Source organism: Notechis scutatus, chromosome Z (genome assembly GCF_049901735.1).
Source record: "Notechis scutatus isolate UNSWTSFEM ecotype Mainland chromosome Z, rNotScu1.2, whole genome shotgun sequence".
NCBI lineage: Eukaryota > Metazoa > Chordata > Lepidosauria > Squamata > Elapidae > Notechis > Notechis scutatus.
The window spans coordinates 3,310,524-3,336,049 of NC_142025.1; the positions used below are offsets into that span (position 1 = coordinate 3,310,524).

Sequence of the window (25,526 nt, forward strand, 5' to 3'; positions counted from 1 at the left end):
TTAATACCATTTAATTAATCCCTGGCAAGACCATACTTGGAATATTGCGTCAAGTTTTGATTGCTACAATTTAAAAAAGAGTGCAGAGAAGAGCAGGAAGGATGATTAGAGATCTGGAGGCTAAACAGTTGCAGGAATTGTGGGCATATCTCGTTTAATGAAAAGAAGGACTAGGGAGTGACATGCCAGCAGTCTTCCAATATTTGAGGGGCTGTCACAGAGAAGAGGGGGTCAACCTATTTTCCAAAGCATCAGAAGGCAAAACAAGAAAGAACTCGTCAAGGAGAGAACCAATCTAGAACTAAGGAGGAATTTCCTCACACTGAGAACAATTAAACAGTGGAACAGCTTGCCACCAGAAGTTGTGGGTGCTCCATCACTGGAGGTTTTTAAGAGGAGACTGGTCAGCCATTTGTCTGAAATGATATAGGGTTTTCTGCTTGAGCAGGAGGTTGGACTAGAAGACCTCCCTTCCAACTCTGTTACCGTTATTCTGTTGCTTGTACATGTTCAGGAGTAATTAAGATTGCTTGCAGATATGGGATAAGGCAAGAAAAGGAGCTGCTGTGCAAGAGAATGGTGCTCCAGAACAGAAAATCTACACATAGTCCTCCAGTTGTGACAAATGGTCATCACTGCTACACAGCCCAAATTTATACACCATGACTTAAGTTAATTGAGCAAGAACAATCTTTCGGTGCTTTTAAAAATAAAACTCTCAAGATGTAAATTTGAATTTAAAAAGAAAAACATACTATTGTGCCTCTCCCTCTGATTTTTCTTCCAGATTTTGACACTGAAGGCTTCTGGTCACTCGAAACAGCTCCTGAGTCAATATTCCTTAAATATTCAGAAGAAAATAAGCATTAGGAAAAATGGAGAGTTATGAGCTGGTTTCTTGTAATCAAAATATGGCCTGAAGTGAGCAAGTGTGGTCAATAATCATGCAACTAGCTGCTTATCTTTGTTGTTAGCTCAGTCCCACGTGGGACTCTTCTGCAGGCAACCTCATTTTATTTTATTTTATTTATTTTTATTTATTTATGATGATGCTCATCTCGCCAGGAGTCAATTCCATGTGGCACACAACCAAATAAATACAAGATAAACCATTAAATGTTAAAATATCTATCTATCCATCCATCCATCTTCCTATCCTACCTTTCATTATGACCCACGGTGGCACAGTGGTTAAAGTGCAGTACTACAGGCTCCTTCTGCTACCTGCCAGCAGCCTGCAATTTGGCATTTCGAATCTCACCAGGCTCAAGGTGGACTCAGCCTTCCATCCTTCCGAGGTGGGTAAAATGAGGACCCAGATTGTTGGGGGGGGCAAAAGGATGACTCTGTAAACCGCTTAGAGAGGGCTGTGAAGTACTATTGCTATTTTTAACTTCCTTCCTTCCTTCCTTCCTTTCCTTCCTTCCTTTCCTTCCTATCTATCCATCCCAGCTCAAGGTTGACTCAGCCTTCCCTCCTTCCGAGGTGGGTAAAATGAGGACCCAGATTGTTGGGGGCAAGAGGCTGACTCTGTAAACCACTTAGAGAGGGCTGTAAAAGCACTGTGAAGCGGCATACAAGTCTAAGCGCTATTGCTATCATCTATCTTTCTATATACCTATCATCTTTCTATCCTATCCTTTCCTATCCTATCCATCCATTCTATCTTTCCACTCTACCTATCATCTATTATCTATTTATTCGTCTATTTTATCTTCCTATCTTCCTATTGTCTTCCTTCCTTCCTTCCTTCCCTTCTCTCTATCCCTTTACTGACAGCATACACAGCACACCCCTCCTGATGAACAAGTCAGGAGGGCCAATTCCATTAGAATGAGACAATGCTATATAAAGGGCATATCTTGTGCAACAGCAGTGTAACATGACAACTATGGGTCCCTTGGTTATCATGATTTCATGATCTAACTAGGTAACATTAACAGTGCTAGAAGTTCAAATCTCACTCCCTTCTATCACTGATGATGTTACCTAGTTGGGTCACAAAATGTCTACAAGAAAACCACCAAGTTCAGAAAGCACCATGGATCCCACAAAAACTGACATTATGAGAGAATTAATCTTATGGTCCAAGAACTGAGAAGAGACTATGACATTTCAGTCAGTGCTTGAGAGTACCAGAGTTTGTAACATTTCAAACTGGCCCATTTTTAGACAGAACTGGAAATAAAAGACAGTCTTGTCTTCAATGATTTAGTAGAAACTACGCAGGATATTACAGGTAGTCCTCAACTTACAACCATTCATTTAGTGACCGTTCAAAGTTACAAAGGCACTGAAAAAAATGACTTATAACAATTTTTCTCACCTATGGCCCTTGCAGCATTCCCAGTCACGTGATCAAAATGTGGGTGCTTGGCAACTGTTATCTATTCATGACAGTTGCAGTATCCTGGGGTCATGTGATCCCTTTTGGGACCTTCTGACAAGCAAAGTCAATGGAGAAGCTGAATTCACTTAACAACTGTTACTAACCTAACAGCTGTGGTGATTCAATTAACAAAGGAAGGAATAAAACAGGGCAAAATTCACTTAACAACTGTCTTGTTTAGTAACAGAAATTTTGGGTTCAATTGTGGCTGTAAGTTGAGACTATCTGTACCAAAGATAAGAGGCATAGGTAGCTACAACTTCCCTCCCAGTAGGAAAGATTTCAGCTCCTAAAATATACAATATTTTCAGTTAATATCTGAAATACAGATAATCCTTGGGTTATGACATTTCACTTAGCAACCGCTTGAAGTTACGACATAACCCTCCCAAGTATTTATAACACATTTGCCCTGCCTATCCCCTCCCCTCCCCACCCCTCTCGGGGACCAGGTCTCCACAGGCAGTGGGCCTTTGGAGACTCACCTTGTGACAGTCTAGCGAGCCGTTAACGGTTCCCTTTCCTGCTTGGGTGCATTTGCGGAGAAAAACAGACCGAAAGTAGTGCAAGATCACGCAAGATCAGTAGTCTGAGATCTTGCGCTACTGATCTCACAGTACAGCACTTTAGGCTTCTGTTCTCTGCAAACCGAGGCCTGTACCAGATCTGAGGCAAAAGGCTTTGCCAACGGAGAGACCCTGGGGGCTCTTAGGCAGGTGGCCTGTTCCGTCACTAGGCACCCCCACCTCATGTGCACTTAACGACTCGCGCATTGGATTAATGAATGTGTGGGCGAAAGCAGGATGTGATCATGTTTGTTTGATGTGATTCACTCCAACGAATCCTCGGGTTACAAATGTAATTGACAGGCTCCATTACATTCGTAACTTGAGGACTACTTGTATAAATAGGTATGTTTTGTTCTGTCACTTAGGTTGCAAATCAAGACGACACAAAAAATTAAAAATAAGTGAAATGCATACAAATCTGGCTCTGTATTTATAATGGGCACATCTCTTCTAAGCAAAAATCTATTTTCCGGCACAGGAGGGATTTCTTCTGGACGGACGACAGGTTTATCCCTTTTCGCGTTCAAGTCTATTGATTTTTCGTTTGTTTCGCTTCGGTCCGAGTGGCTGGAGGAAAGAGAGCGATTTAGGGCCACCGAGGCTACTTCGCACCTGTTTGAAAAGCCAAGCAAAATGATCAGCAGGGAACGAGTGCCTAAACTAAACTATATGTCAGGTCTGATATAAGTGTAAATAACAAGGCTACCCCTTGCTGCTAAAAAATTCATCTAATTCAGGGGTCGCCAACCTTTTGGACCTCAGGGACCACCAAACTCATAATTTTAAATCCCAGGGACCACTTACCGGATCTGTGGGTGTGGCCTAATTTGTGGGTGTGGCTTGATGGTCATGTGACTGGCTGGGCATGGCTTGTATGTAAATATTATATTTATATAAATATTGATTTTTTTTTATTACAAAAGAGCAACTTTTACCCAAAATCAGGCAAAGCAGGCAGGCAGATTGAGTTGCTCAGAGAATCATTCAGTGATCTATCTATCTGCCATCGGCTAGCTCAGCCTCTCAAATTTGCTTGCCGTGAGTCTGCACTGAATAATAGAACCTTCAGTCCTAAGGGAGGTTCGGCTGTGCTTAAAAGCAGAGCCGAAGATCTAAAGACTAGCTAGAAAGCAAGAAATCCAACCATTTCCTGCTTCCTAGCTAATCTAAATCTCCAGGCACAGCAGAACAGATGACGGTTGGAAAAAGGAAAAATAGCAATTTAGCAGGCAAGTTTGCTGGGTAAGGAGTGAGTGGGTGGGGAGGGTTCCTGCGGGCCTTGTGTTTCGGCGCAGCCTGGATTAATTGCTTTGGGGGGTGCTCTGGGGGTGAGATTTCTCTGCGGCCCACCAAAATTTTCCTGCGGCCCACCGATTGGCGACTGTTGATCTAATTCACTTCTTTTTTGATAATTAAAGCTGCTTTCTCTGCTGTCAGTTTTAATTCTTCGCTCTTCAGATTCCTCTGAACAGAATTTTATGAACTCTAATAATATCCATGGAAACATACAGGCATTTTCCACTTAACAACCAATCTTTTAATGAGGATGAATATTCCCCCCAAAAAAGTTACTCACAACAAAGTTCCAAAGTTATAACAGCTGCATTCCCCCTCTCACAGTCACATGATCAAATTTGGGCTCTTGGCAACTTGTTTCCTTTTATGACTGTTTGCAATGTCCCAGTTGTCTAACCATGACTTTGGGCATTTTTGCGAGTTTCCAACATTTACAGGTAGTCCTCAACTTGCAACCATTCATTTAGGGACTGTTCAAAGTTACACGGGCACTGAAAAAAGTGACTTATGACCATTTTTCACATGACCGTTGCAGCATCCCCATGGTCACTTGAATAAAACTCGGGTGCTTGGCAACTAGTTGATATTTACCACTGTTGTGCTATCTTGGGGTCATGAGATTCCCTTTTGTGATATTATTACAAGCAAAGTCAATAGGGAAGCCAGATTCATTTAACAACCACGTTCCTTACTTAATTGCAGTGATTCATTTAACAATGGTCGCAAGAAAGGTGTAAAGTGGAGCAAAACTCACTTAACTGTCTCGCATAGTAACAAAATTTAGAGGCTCAATTGTGGTCGTAAGTCAAGGACTACCTGTATTTCTGGTTTCCACCCAAAAGCACCCAAATGGAGTTGTTTTACTGCAGTATTTAACGACCACATTGTTTGCTGAACAACCAAGATATTTACATAACAACTGCTGCAAAACGGTCCTAAACCCAGTTGTAGTCACTTGGTGAGCTACTTAACAACTACCATGACTTAGAACCATAACTCTCAGCTCAGTTAGGTCGTATGTTAAGGACTATATCCCTGTCTTTAAATGTAGTTTTAGAACCACAGCTGTATGCTTGCTAGGAATTTGAGGTGTTACATTTTGACATGAGAGACAGATGCAGTGTTGGAGGCTGCTGGGCTCCAAAAGGCTTATTTTTTTAAAAAAAAAATTTAAACAAAGATAAAACACCCAGACATGAACTGTGGTCTATGCAGTACAATGCAGTGAGCCATATGCAGATCTGTCCATTGGGGAACCAAAACAGCCACTCCACAAACGCATGGCACAACACAGGAGAACAAACCCACCGGGACAAGATTCAGCAGTCCATCTGCATTTGAAAGACAAAGGCTGTTCTTCGGAAGACAGCAAACTCCACATTTTGGACAGAGAGGGCCGCTGTTTGAAAGAGGGGCCCAAGAGGCCATCTACATTAAGATCGAACAGCCCTCTCTCAACCGAGGGGGATTGGAATATACCACCTATCTCCCGTTTGTAACCCAGGTTCCAAACCCATCTGCACTATTCAGATGACCTTGGGGACACAGATATTCTTCAAGTGTCCTCAACGACTCTGAGAGAGTTTCCTAACAACCAGGTGACTGCAAGGACTATAAATGTGAAGCAAAATGTCTTCAAATAAAAACACCAGTTGCCTTTTGAGAAAGCACCTTTGGGACAACTGACCTAGATGTTTGAGAATCTTTATAGACTGACTTGTGTTTGTTTTTTGTTTCCTCTTTCTTTCTCTCTTCCCGTCTTCGTTTCCTAGACTGCTTCGCTTTGTTCCGCCTCTTCCTCTTCCTTCTCCTGCTTCGCTCACTTTCGTACTCGCTGTCGGAAGACGATTCCGATGAGGTGGATGTGCTGCTGGAGGAGCTATCGGAAGCCTCTGAATGACTCCATGCTTTCCGCTTCTTCTCCAACACTTAGGGAGGATAAAGTCACATGTTTTTTTTTTTAATAACCTCTAGAAAACACACGCATTGACAATTGTCAGTAATAGAATTAACAATTACAGTTTATATATAAAATTTTTGGGGGGGGGGTGTTTCACAATTACATCTAGTACATGATACCAATAAAGGAAAATATTTATAGCTCAGGGTTGAAATGAGGGGTCCTTAATGTTCTCTAAGCTTGGTGCTTTTCTTGTAGACATTTCATTACCAAACTAGGTAACATTTATCAATGCTAAAGAGAGTGGGGTTTTGGAGGGAAACTGTGGGGTCCTTGGTACTCGACAAGCTTGCCGGTGTTTCTTGCAGACGTTTCATGACACAACTAGGGAACATCATCAGTGCTAGAAGGGAGGGGAGGTTGCGGAGAGATGGTGGAGGAGTGGACTGGGGGATCCTTGGTGGTCTCTGAGCTTGGTAGTTTTCTTACAGATGTTTCATGACCCAATTGGGTAATTATCAACTGTACTAGAAAGGAGTGTGCTTTGTGGAGAGGAGGGAGAAGAGTCCTTGGTCCTGTCTGAGCTTGGTTGTTTCCTGGGAGACTTTTCATTATCAAACTAGGCAAAACAATCAGTGGTAGAGGGAAGTGTGGAGGGAGGAAGACTGAGAGCTCCTTGGTGCTCTTTGACCTTGGCGGCTTTCTTACAGATGTGGCATGAACCAACTAGGTAACATCATCGGTCTTAAAAGAGTAATGACTGATGATGTTTTCTAGTTGGGTCATGAAATGTCTGCAAGAAAACCACCAAGCTCAGATCCCACAGTTCAGTTCTGCACTACAAATATTCTCCCCAATCAATAATTTCATATAATAAGTATTGAATATATTTACATGGGCCTTTATTTTACAAGTAAATATTCTGCTCTACGTTTTCTTGATTCAGAATTAAGCATCCAATAACGCCTTCCCTAGGATCACAACAGAATCGGGCCAGAGTGATTGTACATTATCCAATGTACACATCCTCCAAGAGCTTCAGAAAATGGTTTCCAGGATCCTAATTCAAATTCAATGTTGCATAGATTCTAGGATCCTTTTTGCCATGAGGCATGTCTACCATGAAAGAAAGGCTTACCTTCTTTTGCCGGTTTGGTAACCAGCACCCCACAATCAATGACACGCACATCAGCATATGGCCTACTGGCAGAATCAGTTTTCAGATTTTCAATTTGTTCTATGACTTCAAAACCAGAAATAACGAGTCCAAAGACGACATGGACGCTACAAAAACAGAAAATGCCAAAGGTATACTAGACTGTATAAAAAGAGACAACTTGCCAGCTGTGTTCACACTAAATTATTCCCTGGGTGTGTTGTATGGTTTTCCTACAACCACCTACAAGTAGTCCTCGACTTATAATCACAAATGAGCCCATCATTTCTGTTCCTAAGCAAGCTGGTTTGAGCCGCTTTCAGAGACCCAAAATTTCAGATCACAAGTGAACCCCAAATTTCCATTGCTATGCCAGAGAGTTGTTAAGTAAGTTTTGTCCCATTTTACAACCTGTCTTGCCATAGTTATTAAAGGAATCACGGATATTAAGTTAGTAACACATTTAAGGGAATCTGGCTTCCCCATTAACTTTGCTTGTCAGAATGTGGCCAAAGGGGATGAGATGACCCTGGGACACCACAACCATCATAAATAATAAGTCAGTTGCCAAGCATCTCAATTTTGATGATGTGACTATGGTGATGCTACAACGGTCATAAGAGTGAAAAATGGTCACAAGTCACTTTCTCAGAGCTGTTGTAACTTAAATGAATGGCTGTAAGTTGAGAACTACCTTTAATTGTCCAAATGGCCAATTTACATTTAGCCCCCAGCATAACCTACTTTTGCTATGGATGAAATTAACTCCCTCAGGTTAATTTTTCTTTTTTGTGGCACTTAAAATGAAGACTTGCAAAAAAAGCAGTTTTCTCTGTTGTTGTCAATACACCCAACTGGCTCTTGGGGAAGAGACAAAAAAAGTAATGGTGGTAAAGTCCCCTCTCCCAATCTACCAATAGTGATTCAGGTTTTGCTTTTTCTCTTTTTTAAAAAAAATCTCTTTATTTCCCTTTTAAAGAGAAAACAAACAAGCAAAACAGAAATCTTTCCACCACTTTTGCTGGAGCTGGGATGACTGGGATAATTGATGGAAAGGGTGGGTTAAATAACTGTATCCCTGCAAACTTAGAAACTAAGGACCTGAAATTAGATTAAATGAAGAATGTTTATTTGTATTCAGGACCATGGATGTCATACTTTGAACTGGAACCTTCATAGTGAGGCAGTTTATAAACCTAATCAATCCCAGAATCCAATAATTATCAATATTAGTTTATTTATTTATATCCCACCTTTATTATTTTTACAAAGAACACATCACCCCCAAGGAAGGTTTTATCCACACTAGGGGTTTTATGAATCTGGTGCCTTTCTCATTCTCATTTATTTATTTCTGTCCCATGTTTATTATTTTTTATAAATAATTCAAGTCAGCAAACATTCCTAATAATGCAAACTCCTCCTATTTTCCTCATAATAACAAACTGTGAGGTGAGTTGGGCTGAGAGAGAGATTAGCCCAGTCTGGCTTTCATGGCTAAGGCAGGACTAGAATTCACCATCTCCTCATGATTGGCCCAAAGTCAACCAACTGGCTTTCATGCCTAAGGCAGGACTAGAACTCACCATCTTCTGGCAATTGGTTTCAAATCATCCAACTGGCTTTGATGCCTAAGGAGGGACTAAATTAAACAATCTTTTGGCTTCCAGCAAGGTACCTTAACCACTAGACAACCTGCCTCTTTTTGGATAAAAGAGATTTTTTCAATCTTTTCTGGTTTCATTCTTCCAAGCTCACCCCCCCGCCCCCCAGACAATGCTTGCCATAAATTTGTGATAGGATGGCAAAAAAAACAAAACTCAAGTTGAATACAGACTAGTTTTGTTAAGACTAATGTAAAGTTCCTAACAGGAAGGAATGGGGGGTGCTTACCTATCAAGGTGAGGAGCAGGCTTCGTAGTTCTGTTCAACATCAATATACACAAGACGTTTATTGTTGGAGGGCAAATCAGATTTTCAGTTGAAGAAGCAAAAAGATAGAATGGCAGGTAAAATAAAATAAAAGTAAGGGAAGAAAAAAACATAGCTGTTAATTTAATAGATAAACTTATTGGTATTAAACTCAGAAAATGTATCACCTTTTGTCATATACTACAATATAATTCTACACTTGAATTTCATTTTTGATTAAAATTAAATGCTAATAGTGTAGATAGTGTCTCTATTTTACCAACTGAACCATGGATTCACTCGCATTTGAAATACTCACAATTACAGTTTGGATGTTGGCAACAGTACACAATAAATTAGAGGCTGCTAATATGTTTGTTACTGCACAAAACCACATTCTTTAAAGTAAAAATGTATTAGGCATACAATAGTACATAATAGTTTCAAACCAACTTGTCCTCCAATTGTTTTTCTAAGTCAGCAAAGCCACACAGAATCATTCATAGCTTTGGAAAATAGCTGATGACCTGTCAAACTTTAGAGTAAAGAGGTTTTTATGCCTTTTTTGCAGCCTGTGTTTCAAGAATAAAAAAGCCACTGCTCGTTCTACGAGTGAGTGGGTAGGGGATGATAATGTTAAATTACAATCCCAAACAAAGTCAGAATGTTAAGCTTATGGCATGGCAAAGCCTCCAATCATATACTTATCTACTGAAAAATAAATTCAATCACATTGACTGCAAATCTGAAATATCATGTATGGTTGTTGTGGCTTTAAGAATATCTCTCTGTGATTTTATCTCCTAGGCTAAAATACATGGAACCTTTGAAACAATAATCTATTGACAATCTGCAAAGAGGAATTAGTGGGCTGTTTATTTGTTAGGGGAAGGAATTGTTTTTCGAAGACAACATCGTGGCTACCTACTTGATTTATCAGAAAGTGTCTATTGAAGTTACCACAGAAAATGCCTCTGTCCTGGTGTGTTTTTGCAAATGTCTGTTGAAAATAAGTCTCTCTTTTTTTTTTTTGCAATGCCTACCTTTGATGGAAGGAAGCAATCCAAAGTACACATTATTATTGAATTTTCATTCTTTCAAGTAGGGTATCAATCATTTACTTTTTTTGAGTCTCAGAACTCAGCAACTGTTCCCTGGATCATTTTAACTTGAGGAAAATCTAATGGTATTAAGGATGGACATTATATCCAAAGCACAGGTAGTCCTCAACTTACGGTCACAATCGAGCCCAAAATTTCGGTTGCTAAGTAAGACAGTCTGAAATGGCCAATTTCTTTTGCCTGAAGGCAATATAAAACACCAGTTTCTGCCAAAAAAAATGTAAATTATGGTGATGTGAGCATGGGACCCAATAAATGGGAGTTGGTTGCCAGGTGCCCAAAATATGATCATGCGATTGGGGGCGGGGGGGTAGCTGTCAGAACTTTCAATCTGGGCCATAAATGCTTTTTTGGAATCTGTCACAACTTTGAAGAGCGGCTAAGCAACCAGTCATAAGTAGAAGAGTACCTATTGCTGTATTGATATGTGCTCGCTCAAAATACCACAGAATGTACCTTACTAGCAGATCCCCTCTAGATACAATCACAATGTGAGTCTCATCAGCCGCAAACATGACCTTGTTGTTTTGAAAATTTTACAAATATTGTTGGTCAGATCTCGTTTTCCGACTGGGCTCTCACCCTGCGCATACAGGGGGTGATTATTTCAGGGCCCGTGGTCAGTAAGGCAACTTACCTACTATTCCTTTCTGCAAAGCTAGAAAAATTAACAGAATTATTTGCTGATCAAGTCAACGCGGGCAGGGCAGTCTCTACAGACATCTGTCTCAAATGTTACAGGGTTTCCTGCTTGAGGGTGTTGGACTAGAAGACCTCCAGGGTCTTTTTCTAGCTCTGTTATTCTGTTTGACCCATCTGCTCTCAAGCCTCGAGAGACACGAAAACAGGCAAGGATCAACACGCAGCTGCCTGGCTCTTTTAGCTCTTAAAATGAATAAAGAACACGGGGCCCATTAGGGCATTTGATTCAGGAAGCAGAAATGCGAATTCTTATTATTATCATTCCTTTTTTGCAAAGAGAAAACAGCAAAATCTGTCGGGAATGAAATGAGGACGGGGAGGCAAGCATGATCTTTCTTAAGTCATCTAAAAGATTAAGCAGTGTTATTCTGTTGGAATAGCCTTATGTCTTCAGAGGAACGAACATACAGAAGAAGAATCATTTTATGTGTTCCAAACACTAAAGAATATTCGAAAATGTGGAGTAGAAATATTAAGCGTTAGCTTGCTGGCATGTGGCTGTTAAATGTGTTATTGCTATGGCTAAGCCTAATTGCATAGACTATGTATGCAGTGAATTTCATATGTATGAACTAAATAGGGGAATTAAATATATAGATACGTATTAAATACTTGTAATCGAGGTCCATAAACTGAAATGTTATTTCTGACCCAAGTATGGGGGAGGGGGGAGATCTCAGCAGGTTCACTCAGCCTCAGTTCCCCTTTCTATAAAACAACCTGAATCTGGTGAGGACATGAACAGAATTGTGTAATTTAAATACAACCAAAGTGACTGAACTGAAATCCAGAATTAGAAAAAATTACCAAGAGGCTAATAAGATTGAGAATCACTGTAAACACCCCCAGTTCTAAATTAAAGTATCCATCAATTTTGAAATATTTTTACTAGTTTTCATCATAAAGATACTTTGGATCATTGTCTTTATTCAAACACAAAGCATTTTCAGAAAAACAGGGAGAAAGAAAAAAAAACGTTTGAACAGCATTAATAGCAAGCATTCTTAACTATACCTTACCTATTGTCTTCCTCCAAAATAGAAGTGTATTGTTATAAGCTCAGAACTTTTCATGTAATATTACTGAAATACTTGTTTCAAAATACGCTATTTAAACTGGTGGGTGTAAAACAGCTTACTCAAACCTTTGCATTTAATATTATTGAAATACCAATTTCAAAGTATGATTATTTAAACTGGTGGGTATAAACCAACTACGATCATTTTAACTATTTAACCCCTTGATAATAGTTTGCAGAAACATATCAACTACTGATCTAGGCATTCTTTGTTTTTTCAAAGCCATCCCCCCCCTTAACCCCCACCCCCGCTTATAGAAAAATGACTGAAAAAATTGTATTTCAAAAGTTTGGGATGAAACTGAAAAAAGTTACTTCTATAATTAGTAAGAATTTTTGCATGGTTTATCCTGAATTAGGGCTATAAAGAAGGTCTCTCTCTTTCTCAACCCCGGGGAGAACACCACAAGATTCAATTCACATATGATCAGAAAAAAGACAAGAAAGACAGAAAGGAGAAAATGAAAAGGAGGGGAAGGGAGAGGGAGAAAGAAGGAAAGCGAGAAAGAAAGAACACAGCCTTAGAGGAATGAGACATTACCTTTGGAGCGCACGATGTAACACTGTTTCTGTAAATTTTACACAAAAATGGCAAGAAATAAATTGTAGTACAATTCCAAACAAACTTGAGACTATGTTTAATACAGCTTTTAAGTACTTTTTTTTTTCTGCGTTTCAGCTGAATGCAATTTTCTATGTGTATGCAAAACCAAGGTCACTTTAAAAAAAAAATAGAGCTCTAAATTTTCTTTATGTTCACCTTTGTTTGTTTAGGGTTCAGGGTTTATACCAGTAGAAATAGGATTAGTTTTTGCACTGAAGAGTCACTACAAAAAAAAAGACTCAATTAAAATTCTCTGTCCAGCAAATCATTGGTCGTTTGCCTAGACTTGTTGCATGCAAGTTATGATGACATGTGTAAAGTTACTAGAGCGATTTGTTTGTGTTACAAAAAGATTACAGGTAGCCCTCGACCTATGACCACAACTGAGCCCAACTTTTACGTTGCTAAGCAAGGCAATTGTTAAGTGAATTTTGCCCCATTTTACAACTTTCTTGCCACAACTGGTAAGCAAATCACTGCCGTTGTTAAATTAAGTCACGAGACTGTTAAGCGAATCTGGCTTCCCCATTGACTTTGCTTGTCCGAAAGTTGCAAAAGGGGGATCACATGACCCCCCCCCCCACAGGGACATTCGATCGTCATAAATATGAGTTGGTTGCCAAGTGTCTGAATTCTGGTCACATGACGAGGATGCTGCAACTGTCATAAATGTGAAAAAGGGCCATAAGTCCCTTTTTTTCAACTTCGAACGGTCACTAAATGATCAGTTGTTACATTGAGGGCTAACTGTACTGAAAGGACTTATACTCAGAAAAGGGTTGGGGAGGGACACTCATTTTAAAAAGTCCTTCCACAAATCAAAGCACTACATAAATATCAATAAAGGCAGGAATTATCTGGGTTTCCAGCATGGCCAGGAATAAGCCCTGCATTGCAGGCAGGATTAATCTTGGTGATGCTTTGGGTTGTTAACAGGCCAGAAAAAATCAGTAACGTAAAGCTTTCGACCCACATGTAAATGCTAGGGAGATCAGAAATCATATGGTTATAATAAATGTGGGTGTGTTATACCATTCTTTTCACAAATCAAGATAATCGCTGGGATTAGTTAAGTGAAAGCTCTCATTTTAAACAGGCCTGGCGTGGTTTGAATGCTTCAACCACTTGATTCATGTTTCATTTGCACCTATCAGCAGACTCCCACAGGGCTCATATACTTTATTTAAGAAACAATTTATGACACACAAAAAATTCAGGTTAAAGGTGTAAGAAAATTATGCAAAGAGATACTTTTTTTTTGCAGCAACTTTTCAATTGAAATAATCCCAAGCATGTGCAGTTCAATAACCTTTGAATTCCATCAATTTTTAGAATTCCACCCCACCCCAGAACTTAAAACCGAAAAGTAACAAAGCTGAAGAAAACCTTAAATATCCTAGGGTAGAATAATCAGAAACCTCATCTCTCTCTCTCTCTCTCTCTCTTTCTCTCTCTCTCTCCCCATCCATCCTTCCTAGTCACATTAGAAAAAGATGAAAAACTGTTCCAAAATATTTACAACTGAAAAAGAAAATGTCAACCACATATATGATGGGCCGTTTCAACCAACCGCAGTTTGCAGTACAAATGTTAATATTTGGGTGTGCCTGAGGGTGGGGGGCAGAGAGGAGATACGGTCAGCAGCACAAAAAAAAAAAAAAAATCACTGTCTTCTAAGCCGTTATCCTCACCTATTTTATCACCAGTTAACTGAGTTTCAACATGCTTGGGATAAACACGTGTCCATCATCCAACAAAAATTAAATAAATAAATAATAATAACAATAAAATAAAAAAGTAAAAGTAAAGATATAAATGAAACTAAAAGCGCAACAAAAACACACAAAAAACTCTCAAATGGATCACTGGGTCTTTTTTTCTGCCGTCAGTTTTCTATGAGTTACTTTCCTGGCTCCAGAAAACCTGTCCTGAGCATTGCATTGTACCATAACTTTTATTTCTTACAATATATACCTTATTTCAAACTCTATTGCTTCTCAACTTGTTTTGTAGATTGGCAGTGGCATCCTAAAAATTCAGTCCACGAGCAGAAATATTGTAATTTTTTTCCTTGCAATATTGCTTAAGCCCTTCCCTATGAAAGGTCTTGGTGCACCTCAAGATGTTGCTAAGTAGGGTGAACACCTAGGTGGCTCTTTAAATTTCAGCCGCTTATAAACGCTTATAATAATAAACACTTATGATCACTATGAGCCCCCCCACTTTTTTTTTGCTAAGGCAAGGCAGCCATTAATTGTGCCCCGTTTTGTAACCTTTCTTGCCACCGTTGCTAAGCAAATCATTGCAAATCATTGCAATTGTTAAGTTAGTCACACAGTTGTTAAGTGAACCTGGTTTTCCCCATTGGGTTTGCTTGTCAAACGGTCGCAGAAAGGGATCACACGACCCTGTGACACTGCAACCATCATAAGTATATGCCAGTTGACAAAAATCCAAATTCTGATGTGACCAGTGAGATGCTGCAACAGTTGTTTAAAAGTTTTAAAATGGTCCCTTTTTATAGTGCCACTGTAACTTCGAATGGTCGCCAAATGAATGATTATAAGTCAAGGACTAGCAGTAATTTGCAAGGGACAAAAGCTGTATCCTACTTTTGCACAAAAAGCTGTAAACTTATTGAACCTGTAATATTGCTCTTATTTGAGTTTGAATACAACTTAAAAGTCTGTCATGGCAGAACATGATTATCTTACATCAGCTGCATTTTCACTTATTTAGTCTTTCTTTCACCAAATAACTATTAATTGTAACAATTATATTAAAATTATTAAAGAGGGCATATCTATCTCCCCATAACTACTGTTAAACTTATCTTACACAGGACTGTACAGAATTTAAAGTTATACTACAATATATAACAAGTTGCTGGCACCACCTTTTATTGCTAAAAGTGAGTCTGTAAGATATAAGTCTTAATGTGTTTTTCTAAATTGTAAGTAGTATAGTCACCTTGTAAGGGAGATGGAAGCCATAAAAACTTAATAAATAATCAGCTGTATTAATCAAGTGCTCTTGTAAATACTGCCGTGTAATATTAAATAAACTTTAGAGCCCATTAGCTTCATGATCCATATCAAAGTTGTACTTTACTAGTTCAGAAAAGTTTGAAAACTAGAAAAAAGTATGGAAGAGTTAACAAATTACTTTTATTTTCTACTATATGTCTAATTCATGCCAATCTCAAGCATAAGGGAAGCCATCTGTCTGCCAAATGAGACCACAGAAATCTCTATAAACCTGCATTACCTTCCTAATGAGGTAAAAGTTATTTCCAATTTTATATTGATTTTCCATTTTGGGGACATTCCTTAGGAAGTAAGCTAAATATACCTCTTATCTGAACATTATTCAATAATGGCAGAGACCTCTTTTTAATTTAATCTTCTAGAGAAGTGATCCCTTTAAGAAGGTAACGAAGCACCATTCATTCTTATCAAGAAAGATGGCAAACTTGAGCGGGAAAAAACATCATATATAGCAACCAGGACAGGAGTTCTATTAAACATGCTTGAAATCAGTAACAACCAAAATTCATCAAATACCAAAAATCCAAGTTGTCTTGTCTTAAACACAAGATGAAATGAATACAGCTTGTGTTTTTTTAAATGCTGATACTGGAATATAGGTGGAGGAATAGGAAAAGAGAGAATGTTGAACCACAGATTCTGATAAAATCCAGCAAAATCACTTGGAGTACAACAGGTTAAATTCACTTTAACAGGTACCTCTTGCTAACAAAATTAAAAATTCGGAATAAGTTTTGTAACCAAATTCCTCAAATACATAACTCTACCACTCTAGCAAGATTTTCAAAGGGACAGAAAATGCGAGCAAAAATTAATATGGAATCTTCACAAATGTTAAAATTACATTGTACCTGGCTATGTGTAAATTAACACTGGTCAAAATAAACTTTTATTATACAGGTAGCCCTTGAATTACAACCGTAATTGAATCTGGAATTACAACTGTAATTAAATCTGGAATTACAGCCATAAATCATTAGGGTTGTAAGTTGAGGCATCACATTACTAGGTGTGAAGTTACAAGCTTTTTTTCACAACGGTCATTAAGCAAATGCAGTGGTCATTAAGTGAATCCATTTTCACCTAAGAGGTAATTTTTGCCAGAAACCAGAAGCAGATGCCAGAAACTGGCAAAGATGAGTAGAAATGTAGTCACATGATTTTGGGATGCTGCAAAGAGCCATACATAAGAAAGCTGGTTGCAAGCATGCAAATTACAGTCATATAACATGGTGTGTGTTGTGTGTATGTTTGCATGTGTCTGTCATAACTCCAAAAATGGATTTTAAGTAGCTCTGGGAGGCTCCATCATTAAATGGCCAGCTGTAAGTTGAGGGCTGCCTGTAGATGATTATACAGGTAGTTCTCAACTCATAACTACAACTGAGCCCAACATTTGTGTTACTAACCAAGACAGTTAAGTGAATTTTGCTCATTTTATGACCTTTATTGCCACAGTTAAGTGAATCACTGCAGTTATTAAGTGAGTAACACAGATGTTAAGTGAATCTGGCTTCCCCACTGATGTTGCTGGTCACAAAAGGGGATCACATGATCCTGGAACACTGCAACCGTCATAAATATGAACCAGTCGTCAAGCATCCAAATTTTAATCATGTGACTGTGGAGATATTGCAACGGCCGTAAGTATGAAAAATGGTCATGTTATTTTTTTTCCAGTGCCGTTGTAATTTTGAACTGTCACTAAATGAATGGTTGTTAAGTCAAGGACCACCTGTATTTTCTATTAGACCAACTTCAAACATATTCAAGAGGTTTTCCTCACTGGAACTAGTGCATGTCTAAAAGATGGCTGTGTCCCATTGCAACATTAAGATGGCAACCATCTTCACCTTTCATGTGTTAAAAGAAAATGTGTGTGATCTCTCTACCCAAACCATCTCTACACCCCTTTGGGGTCTGGGAATTGATGGCAGATAAAAGCTATGAATTCACTGCTTTCACGAAAGAAAATGCCTGAAATCAGCTTTTCAGAATTTGAGATACGATATTCACCTCGAGAGATTTTTGTAAGAGAACATGAATAATAAATAATTTAAGATAATGCCTTTATATTCTGGCAGGGACCATGCAAAGCTAATGAATTTAAAATCAGCACTGTATCTAGAAAACCAAATAATTGCCTTTCATTGGTAAAAAGCAGACATCTGCCTTTCAGTTCCTGTCCTCTGAGTAAATATTTTGGCAATACCATCTTTCTTATGAACAGTGATTGGGCTTTTAAGAAAACACAACTCTCAAATGAAGTTTACTTACATGAAAAACTGGGAACCATTCGTATGTTTCCCTCTGTTTGCCATTGACAAAAGAAAGGCTCGGTCGTGTTTCAAAATAAAGTTTTCATCTGTTTCAAAAGAGGAGACAAAGCAGAGACAAATCAGCCTCCCCTGGCATTTAGACCCTTTCCAAGTATCAATCATGAAGAATTATCCCATTTTTCAGTAAAAACTCAAAAACAATCTATGCCATTAGAAAGACAGTTTGCACGCAAGCAATCGTTGAGCAGCATTTAATTGAGAATATTCGGAAGTTTCGGTATTACAAGCCACTTTACCATTTTGTTCACCGCTTTTGTGGGATCTCTGGCTGTTCTTCAACATTGCAGAGATTTCTTCAGCCCTGCTGTTGAAATACATTCCCTCTGGTTGCAGAATAAGCAGATCACACATGCAGTTCCACGGAACTAAATATATATTCCTTTGGCACAACCATCAACCAACCACAGTTAAGAGAGAACTTGCATTTCAGTGAACGTCTCCATGAAATCAGAGCACTAAGGAAGTTCAATTTTCCTTTGTGAAAAGACAACAAGCCTTGAGATTGTTGTTTTGTTTTTTAAAATCTGTGTAGATGAGTGCTTCTCAATCCTGGCACCTTTTAAGATGTGTGGGCTTCAAATCCCAGAATTCCTCAGCCAGCCTTGGTGAATTCTGGCAGTTGAAGCCTGCATATCTTAGCTTTGCCAAAGTTGAGAAACACCAGTGTAGATACTTCCTTAATGTTAACTGACTGGCAATAAGGTAAGAACAATTCCGAAGCATTTTCTCCAGAAATCCATAGGCTAAAAATCACCAGCATGCAAAAAAAGTTGGGGTTGGATCAGAAAACACAGAATCCTCTACAACAAAAAACCCTCTTTATTTGATCTGGACAGAGAAACCACTTCGACTCCTTCACAAAAGTAATTGAACTAATTACGTGGCATCCTGGGGCTCTCTTTGAGCTTGGTAGTTTTCTGGTAGACGTTTCATGACCCAACTCGGTAACATCATGAATGTTAGAAGCTAGAAGCCCACTCCTTTCTAGCACTGATGATGTTACCTAGTTGGGTCACAAAATGTCTCAAGCTGAGAGAGCACCAGGGACCCCGCAGTTCAACCCTGAGCTACAAATGTTCTATCAGTAGTTAAATTATGATTTGTTTCTTAAGCTAATTCTCAACTACAAACAACAGCCATCAACAAAATGAGAACATCACGTAGATTTCTTTCAGTTTCACTGTGGAAAAATCTCATTTTACAACATGCTGTTTTGACTGATGATTACAGAATCTACTGGCAGCTTTAACTGAATTTTATTAAAAGCTGTAACTGTACAATACCAGGACAGTTATACTTACCCAATTCAAAATCTTAGAAGAACCAAAAACCTTTACAATACAGATTGGCAGAAGAACAGAAGAATAATTGCTGTTGTATTCTATGATTAAGCACTTTTATTTAGAATGCTATTTTGTACAAAGCAATTCATTTAGAAAAGGTTATTCTACCTAAGTATGTTCAAGATGTATTTGGAACCAACCTAACAAGAAAAACTGTTTTGAGTCTGATTAAAATCCATCACTTTTAAAACATGCCCAAATAATTGAGAAGACACATACAAACTTCGAAAAGGGCAGGGAAAGGGAAGGAGCACCTGAGTTGAAAAACAAGTAGGTGACATCCCAAGGACGTCTTGTTCCAAACCCAAGGCCATCTTGGGCCTCTCAAACTTATTTTTGGGGTTCCTCTCCAAAGCTACATGGACCCAGCCACAAATTCATTAACAGCCGACCAGAGATTTATTAGGAAGGGTGTAGGGAAACAGTTTGAATTTGTGTTGAGCTTTTGTGTCTTACCTTTTCATTTTGCAAAAGATCACATTCTCTATAAACAAAAGAATATGTTGACAGTTTTAGGCAGGAAGACAGGAGTTGGCATGAATCAAGTTGGCTAGCCTCCATGCTGAAGTCAAGTTTTAACCACTACAATTGCCGCCATAAATGTTGACTGTTAACGCTAACATTTACAGTCTTAAGACTTTTAAAACTCTCATGCACACAGAGAATATCCATGCAATATTATACTTTCATGCAAGAGGAACTATATAAACCTGGTTATGAAAAGCTGAAATTGGAATTTGCAAAGCTGAAGCCACGGAGGTTTATAATAACTGCTTGGAGCTTACCTTTAAAGTATCCTCCATAAATAGATTCGCCCCCTTTTCCGTTACCTAGTGTTAAGAACGTAGAATGTTAAATCCTGGAAAATGCAGCTAAATAATTTAATTAGTCACATAGTATGTTTTTACCAATGAAAAATTAGCAGTGGAGCCTGCAAGATTCCTGATTTTAAAATACAGGTAAGTTGCAATTTTAGGTACACCTTGACTTACGAACACAATTGAGTCCAAAGTTTCTGTCACTAAGCAAGACAGAAGTGAGTTTTGCCCCATTTTATAACCTTTCTCGCCACAGTTATTAAGTTAGTCACTGCAGCTGATAAGTTACCATCAGGGTTGTTAAGTGAATCTGGCTTCTGCAGTGTCTCTGCTTGTGAGAAGGTTGCAAAAGGGGATCACGTGACCCCAGGACACTGCAACCATCATAAATAGTCAGTTGCCAAGCATCCGAATTCTGATCATATGACCATGGGGATACTGCAACAGTCACGTGAAAAATGGTCATAAGACTTTTTTTTTTCAGTGCTGTTGTAACTTTGAACCGTCACTAAACAAACTATCGTAAGTTGAGGACTACCTGTAGCACTAAATAATTTCACTTATCACATAGCATGTCTACCAGAGAGGAATTGAAAATAGGCTCAGTGAAATTCGTAAGTTTAAATTACAAGTAGTTCACAATTAAGGTAATTGAGTGCAGGTGGTAACAGGTACACTTTAGATATCAACAGCACGTACAGAGTCCTCAACAAATGACCGTAACAGAGCCTGTCCATTAGCAAAATGGGACAACTTGCCACAGCCAACTCACCAGTTAACTCACTATTCCGGTACAATTCTAATTAACTATTTAAAATAAATAAATGATTTAATTTTTGCCGTTCCCATTTCATTCTGTCCCTCCTTTTGTATCAATTCTTTAATTATTCGATTCCACCATTTCTTTGATATTAGAGTAACTCTTGTCCCACGGTGAGTTGTCCTCTGGCGAACTGCTGATGGTGAGTTGGCTGTAGCAAATGGTCACAGACACACCCCATTAGGGTCTATTGTTTGTTGTGGCAGTTGTAAGAGAGAATACTGTGGCCATTAAGTGAATGTGGCAGTCATAAGCATGAGCGATGGCCTGGCTAAAAATTGAAAGCGCTGGTTTTCAGCAAAACTGTTCTAAAATGCTGTGACTGTGGAATGCTGCCTTAAGAGAGGTGTTGTGATCATGTGATTGCTGGACAATTGGAACTTATATGGGCCTTAAGTCCCCTTTTTCAGGTACGTTGTAACTGAATGCAATTTATAAGAACCCTGGTGGCACAATGGTTAGAATGCAGTATTGCAGTTAACTCACTGCTGACTGCCAGGAGTTCAATCCTGACAGGTCTCAAGGTTGACTCAGCTTTCCATCGGTCTGAAGTTGGTAAAATGAGGACTCGGATTGTTGGCAGTAAAAGGCTGACCCTATAAACTTAGAGCAGTGGTCGTCAACTGGTGGGCCGGGGACCACTAGTGGTCCATGAGAAAATGTTGGTGGTCTGCAGAGAAATGTCCGTCCCCCCAAAGCACTTCCCCCAAAGCAATTAATCCAGGCTGTGCGGGAACACAAAGTTGCACCCCCCCATATGGCCCGCCCACCCGCTGGCCCCCACCCTTCAGCCGAGCGCAAACCTTACCTTGAGTAGAGCCATGCAAGCTAGAACTGGAAGATAAGACCAACGGCGGGGGAAGAGAAATCCACCCCGGGGTGGGTTGCTGATATTTGTGGGAAAGTTGGTCCCATATTCCAGAGCTACAGTAGTCACAAAACTGGCCCTTTGGTCACCAACGTCAGCAAGCCACCATCGGTCAAAATTCATATTAGTGGTCCACGGGATTTAAAATTATGTGTTTGGTGGTCCCTGAGAGCCAAAAGGTTGGTGACCCGACTTAGAGTAAAGTGGTTTAAAGCACTGTAAAGAGCTGTGAAATGGTATATAAGTCCTTTAAGTGCTATTGCCAAATGGGGTTTTGTTGTGATCACGTGACTGTGGGAAGGCTGACCCCTGGGACTTAGGATATGGGTCGCAAGTCCCCCTTTACAGGTAAGTTGTAACTTTAAAAGTTTGCTAAGTGACCAGTGATAAGGCAAGGACTACATGTATACTTTAAACTCTATTATTGTTCTGCACTATTTCATAAACAAACATATACATATTTATGCTTAAAATACTCAATTGCCTATCTTCATCAAGATGGAATAATTACATATATTTTCCATAGAAATGTCACTTTGAACACAGGTAGTCCTCAACTTATGACCACACTTGAGCCAAGCATTTGCTAAGCAAGACAGTTGTTAGGTTTTGCCCCATTTTATGACCTTTGTTGCCACAGTTGTTAAGTGAATCGCTGCAGTTGTTAAGTTAGCAGCATAGTTGTTAAGTGAATATGACTTCCCCATTGACTTTGCTTGTCAGAAGGTCGCAAAAGGGAATTACATGACACTGCAACCATCATAAATATGAGACAGCTGCCAAGCATCGTAATTTTAGTCATGTAACCATGGGGATGCTACAAAGGTTGTGTGAAAAATGGTCATGTCACTTTATTCAGTGCCATTGTAACTTCACACAGCCACTAAATGAATGGTTTGAAATGTAATCCAAATAATGCAACCAATTTATGGGACTGATTAACTGCACTAACCAAGAGCCATCTGTTATTTAGGAAAGGAATTTCCTCAAGTACATCTTGGCTGCTGTTTATTGAAATTGCACCGTTCATTGTTAACTTTGAGATAAGTCTAATTGAATCCTCCCTAAAAACAACACTATCTTGGCACGTGTGCAAACAACCCATGAAAACTACATCTCCCTCTCATTTTATCTTTAAGAGATTACACAAATAGGGAAACACAAAACAGTGTCTGTGAAGATGCCAGATTTGGTCCCGAGAGGAAAAAAATTAAGCTGCGGTTTTTGGAACAGGCTGGGAAAGCAACACTTAGTTTGTCTTCTCAAAATCTTTTTTTCTCTCCTCTTTTTATAGCTGCTTCCTATAAGGATTTGATCTCACATTAACTCTTAGCATTAGGGACGTTCTCTTTACATTTAAGTAAGACTTGCACAGGGTGTGTGTACATTTTGTAGCAATGACTAAATTAAGCATTCATGATTAATCATGCATGCCAGCTAACAATAGCAACAGCAATAGCACTTAGACTTGTAGACTTATATACAATGCTTTACAGCGCTCTCCAAGCAGTCTACAGAGGCAGCATATTGCCCCCAACAATCTGGGCCCTCATTGGGAAGGATGGAAGTCTGAGTCAACCTTGAATCTGGCTTCCCCATTGACTTTACCTGTCAGAAGGTCACAAAAGGGGATCACATGACCCCGGGGACACTGCAACTGTCATAAACATGAGTCAGTTGGCAAGCGCCTGAATTTTGATCACGTGACCATTGGGATGCTTTAATGGTCGTAAGTGTGAAAAATGGACATAGATCACTTTTTTCAGGGCAGATTTAACTTTGAACCAGTCACCAAGCAAACTGTTGCAAGTGAAGGACTACCTGTACAGCTGGCCCTTGACTTACGTCCGGTTGTCTAGTAACTGTTCAAAATACAGTGGACCTGCAAAAAAGCTACTACAATCCAGTCCTGAAGTTGTGGTTGCTGCAGCACTGTTCTAGTTCTTTACCTTACAACCAACTGCAGAGATGCTGCAGTGACACCCCCTCTCCCAAATTATCACTCCTCTACAAAATCCCCACAGGCCTTGGGGCTGCTTCCTACACACTGTCCTCCTCACTTCCTTCCAACAATCACTGGAACTCAGATCAGGAAAGAAGGACAGACCGCTGTGTTGCTGGGCTGTGTGGTGTGATCTTGGAAGCGGACACCATTTTCAGGGAGGCCACACTGAATTGTGGTCGTTCAGAAAATGGGAGTCATTTTCGGGATTGCACTACATGGTTCATCAACAGACTGGCTTGCTTCGCCTCCCTGACCTAAGCTCTGGAGATCTTTGGGAGATAAGCGCATGATAGGAGATGCAGGGTAAGGGTATGGGACTCAGTGGGGTGGGAAGGGACCCCAAGGAGCAGAAAGCAGGGCAAGGGGTGTCTCAGGGGCTGTGGGAGGTCAGGGCAGGGGCTGCATTGCACCCACACGTTTGTTTAATGACTGGATTGAGGAAAGCAAGGATGGGGCAGTCGCAAGCAAGGCGATCACGTGGGGTGCTCCACTTAATGGCCATCATGACCTGCAACTGTAAAAAGCAGGCTCCATTACAGTAGGTTGATTAACTACTACATATTATAACAACAACAACAACAACAACAATAATATTCAGGCTAAATTTTAGAATCAGATGGGGATAGGATTTTACCTTATATAAAACTCTAATTAGAATGCCTTTTAAAAAACTAGTGGTTTAATTCCAGATATAATATAACCTGCCCTTAAAGTTACCATTCTTATAATGTAATATGAGAGCTAACAACATATCTAATCTATTTATTTTTCCAGAAAAGAAAAAAGGATCATTTACTCTAGATATAGATTCAAACACCTCATAATACTTTTTGCAGGCAACTGATAAATTTGGGCAACCTTTTAATTACAACGGAAACCTCCAATTTGGGGTGATAGATTAAGGTTAGGTCGTTTCATCTACCTTCGCTAAAATCTCCGCCTTGAATTATGAAGCTTTTAACCACGCGATGGAAAGTTGAACCTTTGTAGCAAAGCTTTTTTCCAGTTGTTTTCCCAATTCCCTTTTCACCTATATGGAGGAAACATATGTAAGTTCTCAGCAGTCTTACAAGCCATGATGTCAAAAAGAGACGAATGAGTCAACAACTTGGTCTCACGTCACTTAAAGCCATAGGTGGTGATAATGCCACAAATGTGTCCAGTTGTATCTCCAGCACATAGCTGGACAAGCATGACTTCTAAATAATCACCTACATTTGGCAGAGCTTCTGTTCCAAATGGAAGACACTACTACAGTACCAGGAGCTAAATACAGAGGGAAGCCATTTTTTAATGCCAATTAAGACTTCATTAAAGTAGCAGGATGAAGGTCTATGAAGATCCTCAGCCATCCGGGTCATCGTTGTCCCAAGGATGCTTTCTTCAAGAGGCAACTGGCCTTCCTTTGGTTTTTCCTTGACGATGTTTTGCTTCCCATCCAAGAAGCTTCTTCAATTTGACTGGATGGTGGGGAATGGAAGTTTTTATATTCCTTGTAGTCATCTGGTTGTTACAGAGTAATTGAGGCTACAGTCCTTTCAGCAGTTCCAAGAAGGTTCT

General features: G+C 39.5%; 1 protein-coding gene across 8 annotated transcripts in view; it reads right to left on the reverse strand.

The window, feature by feature from the left end:
* The window catches only part of NKTR (natural killer cell triggering receptor), a 44,645-nt gene that overhangs the window by 12,491 nt on the left and 6,628 nt on the right, over positions 1-25,526 (reverse strand). For 4 of the 8 annotated variants that reach the window (XM_026682982.2, XM_087948374.1, XM_026682980.2 and 1 more), the window contains exons 4-11: positions 24,889-24,996; positions 20,241-20,285; positions 18,051-18,138; positions 9,204-9,233; positions 7,293-7,438; positions 5,942-6,182; positions 3,373-3,570; positions 756-840 (exon numbers count right to left, since the gene is read on the reverse strand). In XM_026682982.2, the coding sequence (XP_026538767.1) occupies positions 756-840; positions 3,373-3,570; positions 5,942-6,182; positions 7,293-7,438; positions 9,204-9,233; positions 18,051-18,138; positions 20,241-20,285; positions 24,889-24,996 (941 nt within the window). Of the gene's footprint in view, positions 1-755; positions 841-3,372; positions 3,571-5,941; positions 6,183-7,292; positions 7,439-9,203; positions 9,469-12,663; positions 12,692-18,050; positions 18,139-19,911; positions 19,940-20,240; positions 20,286-24,888; positions 24,997-25,526 lie in introns of those variants that run through there. The other 4 variants (XM_087948377.1, XM_087948376.1, XM_087948373.1 and 1 more) reach the window with 4 other exon arrangements.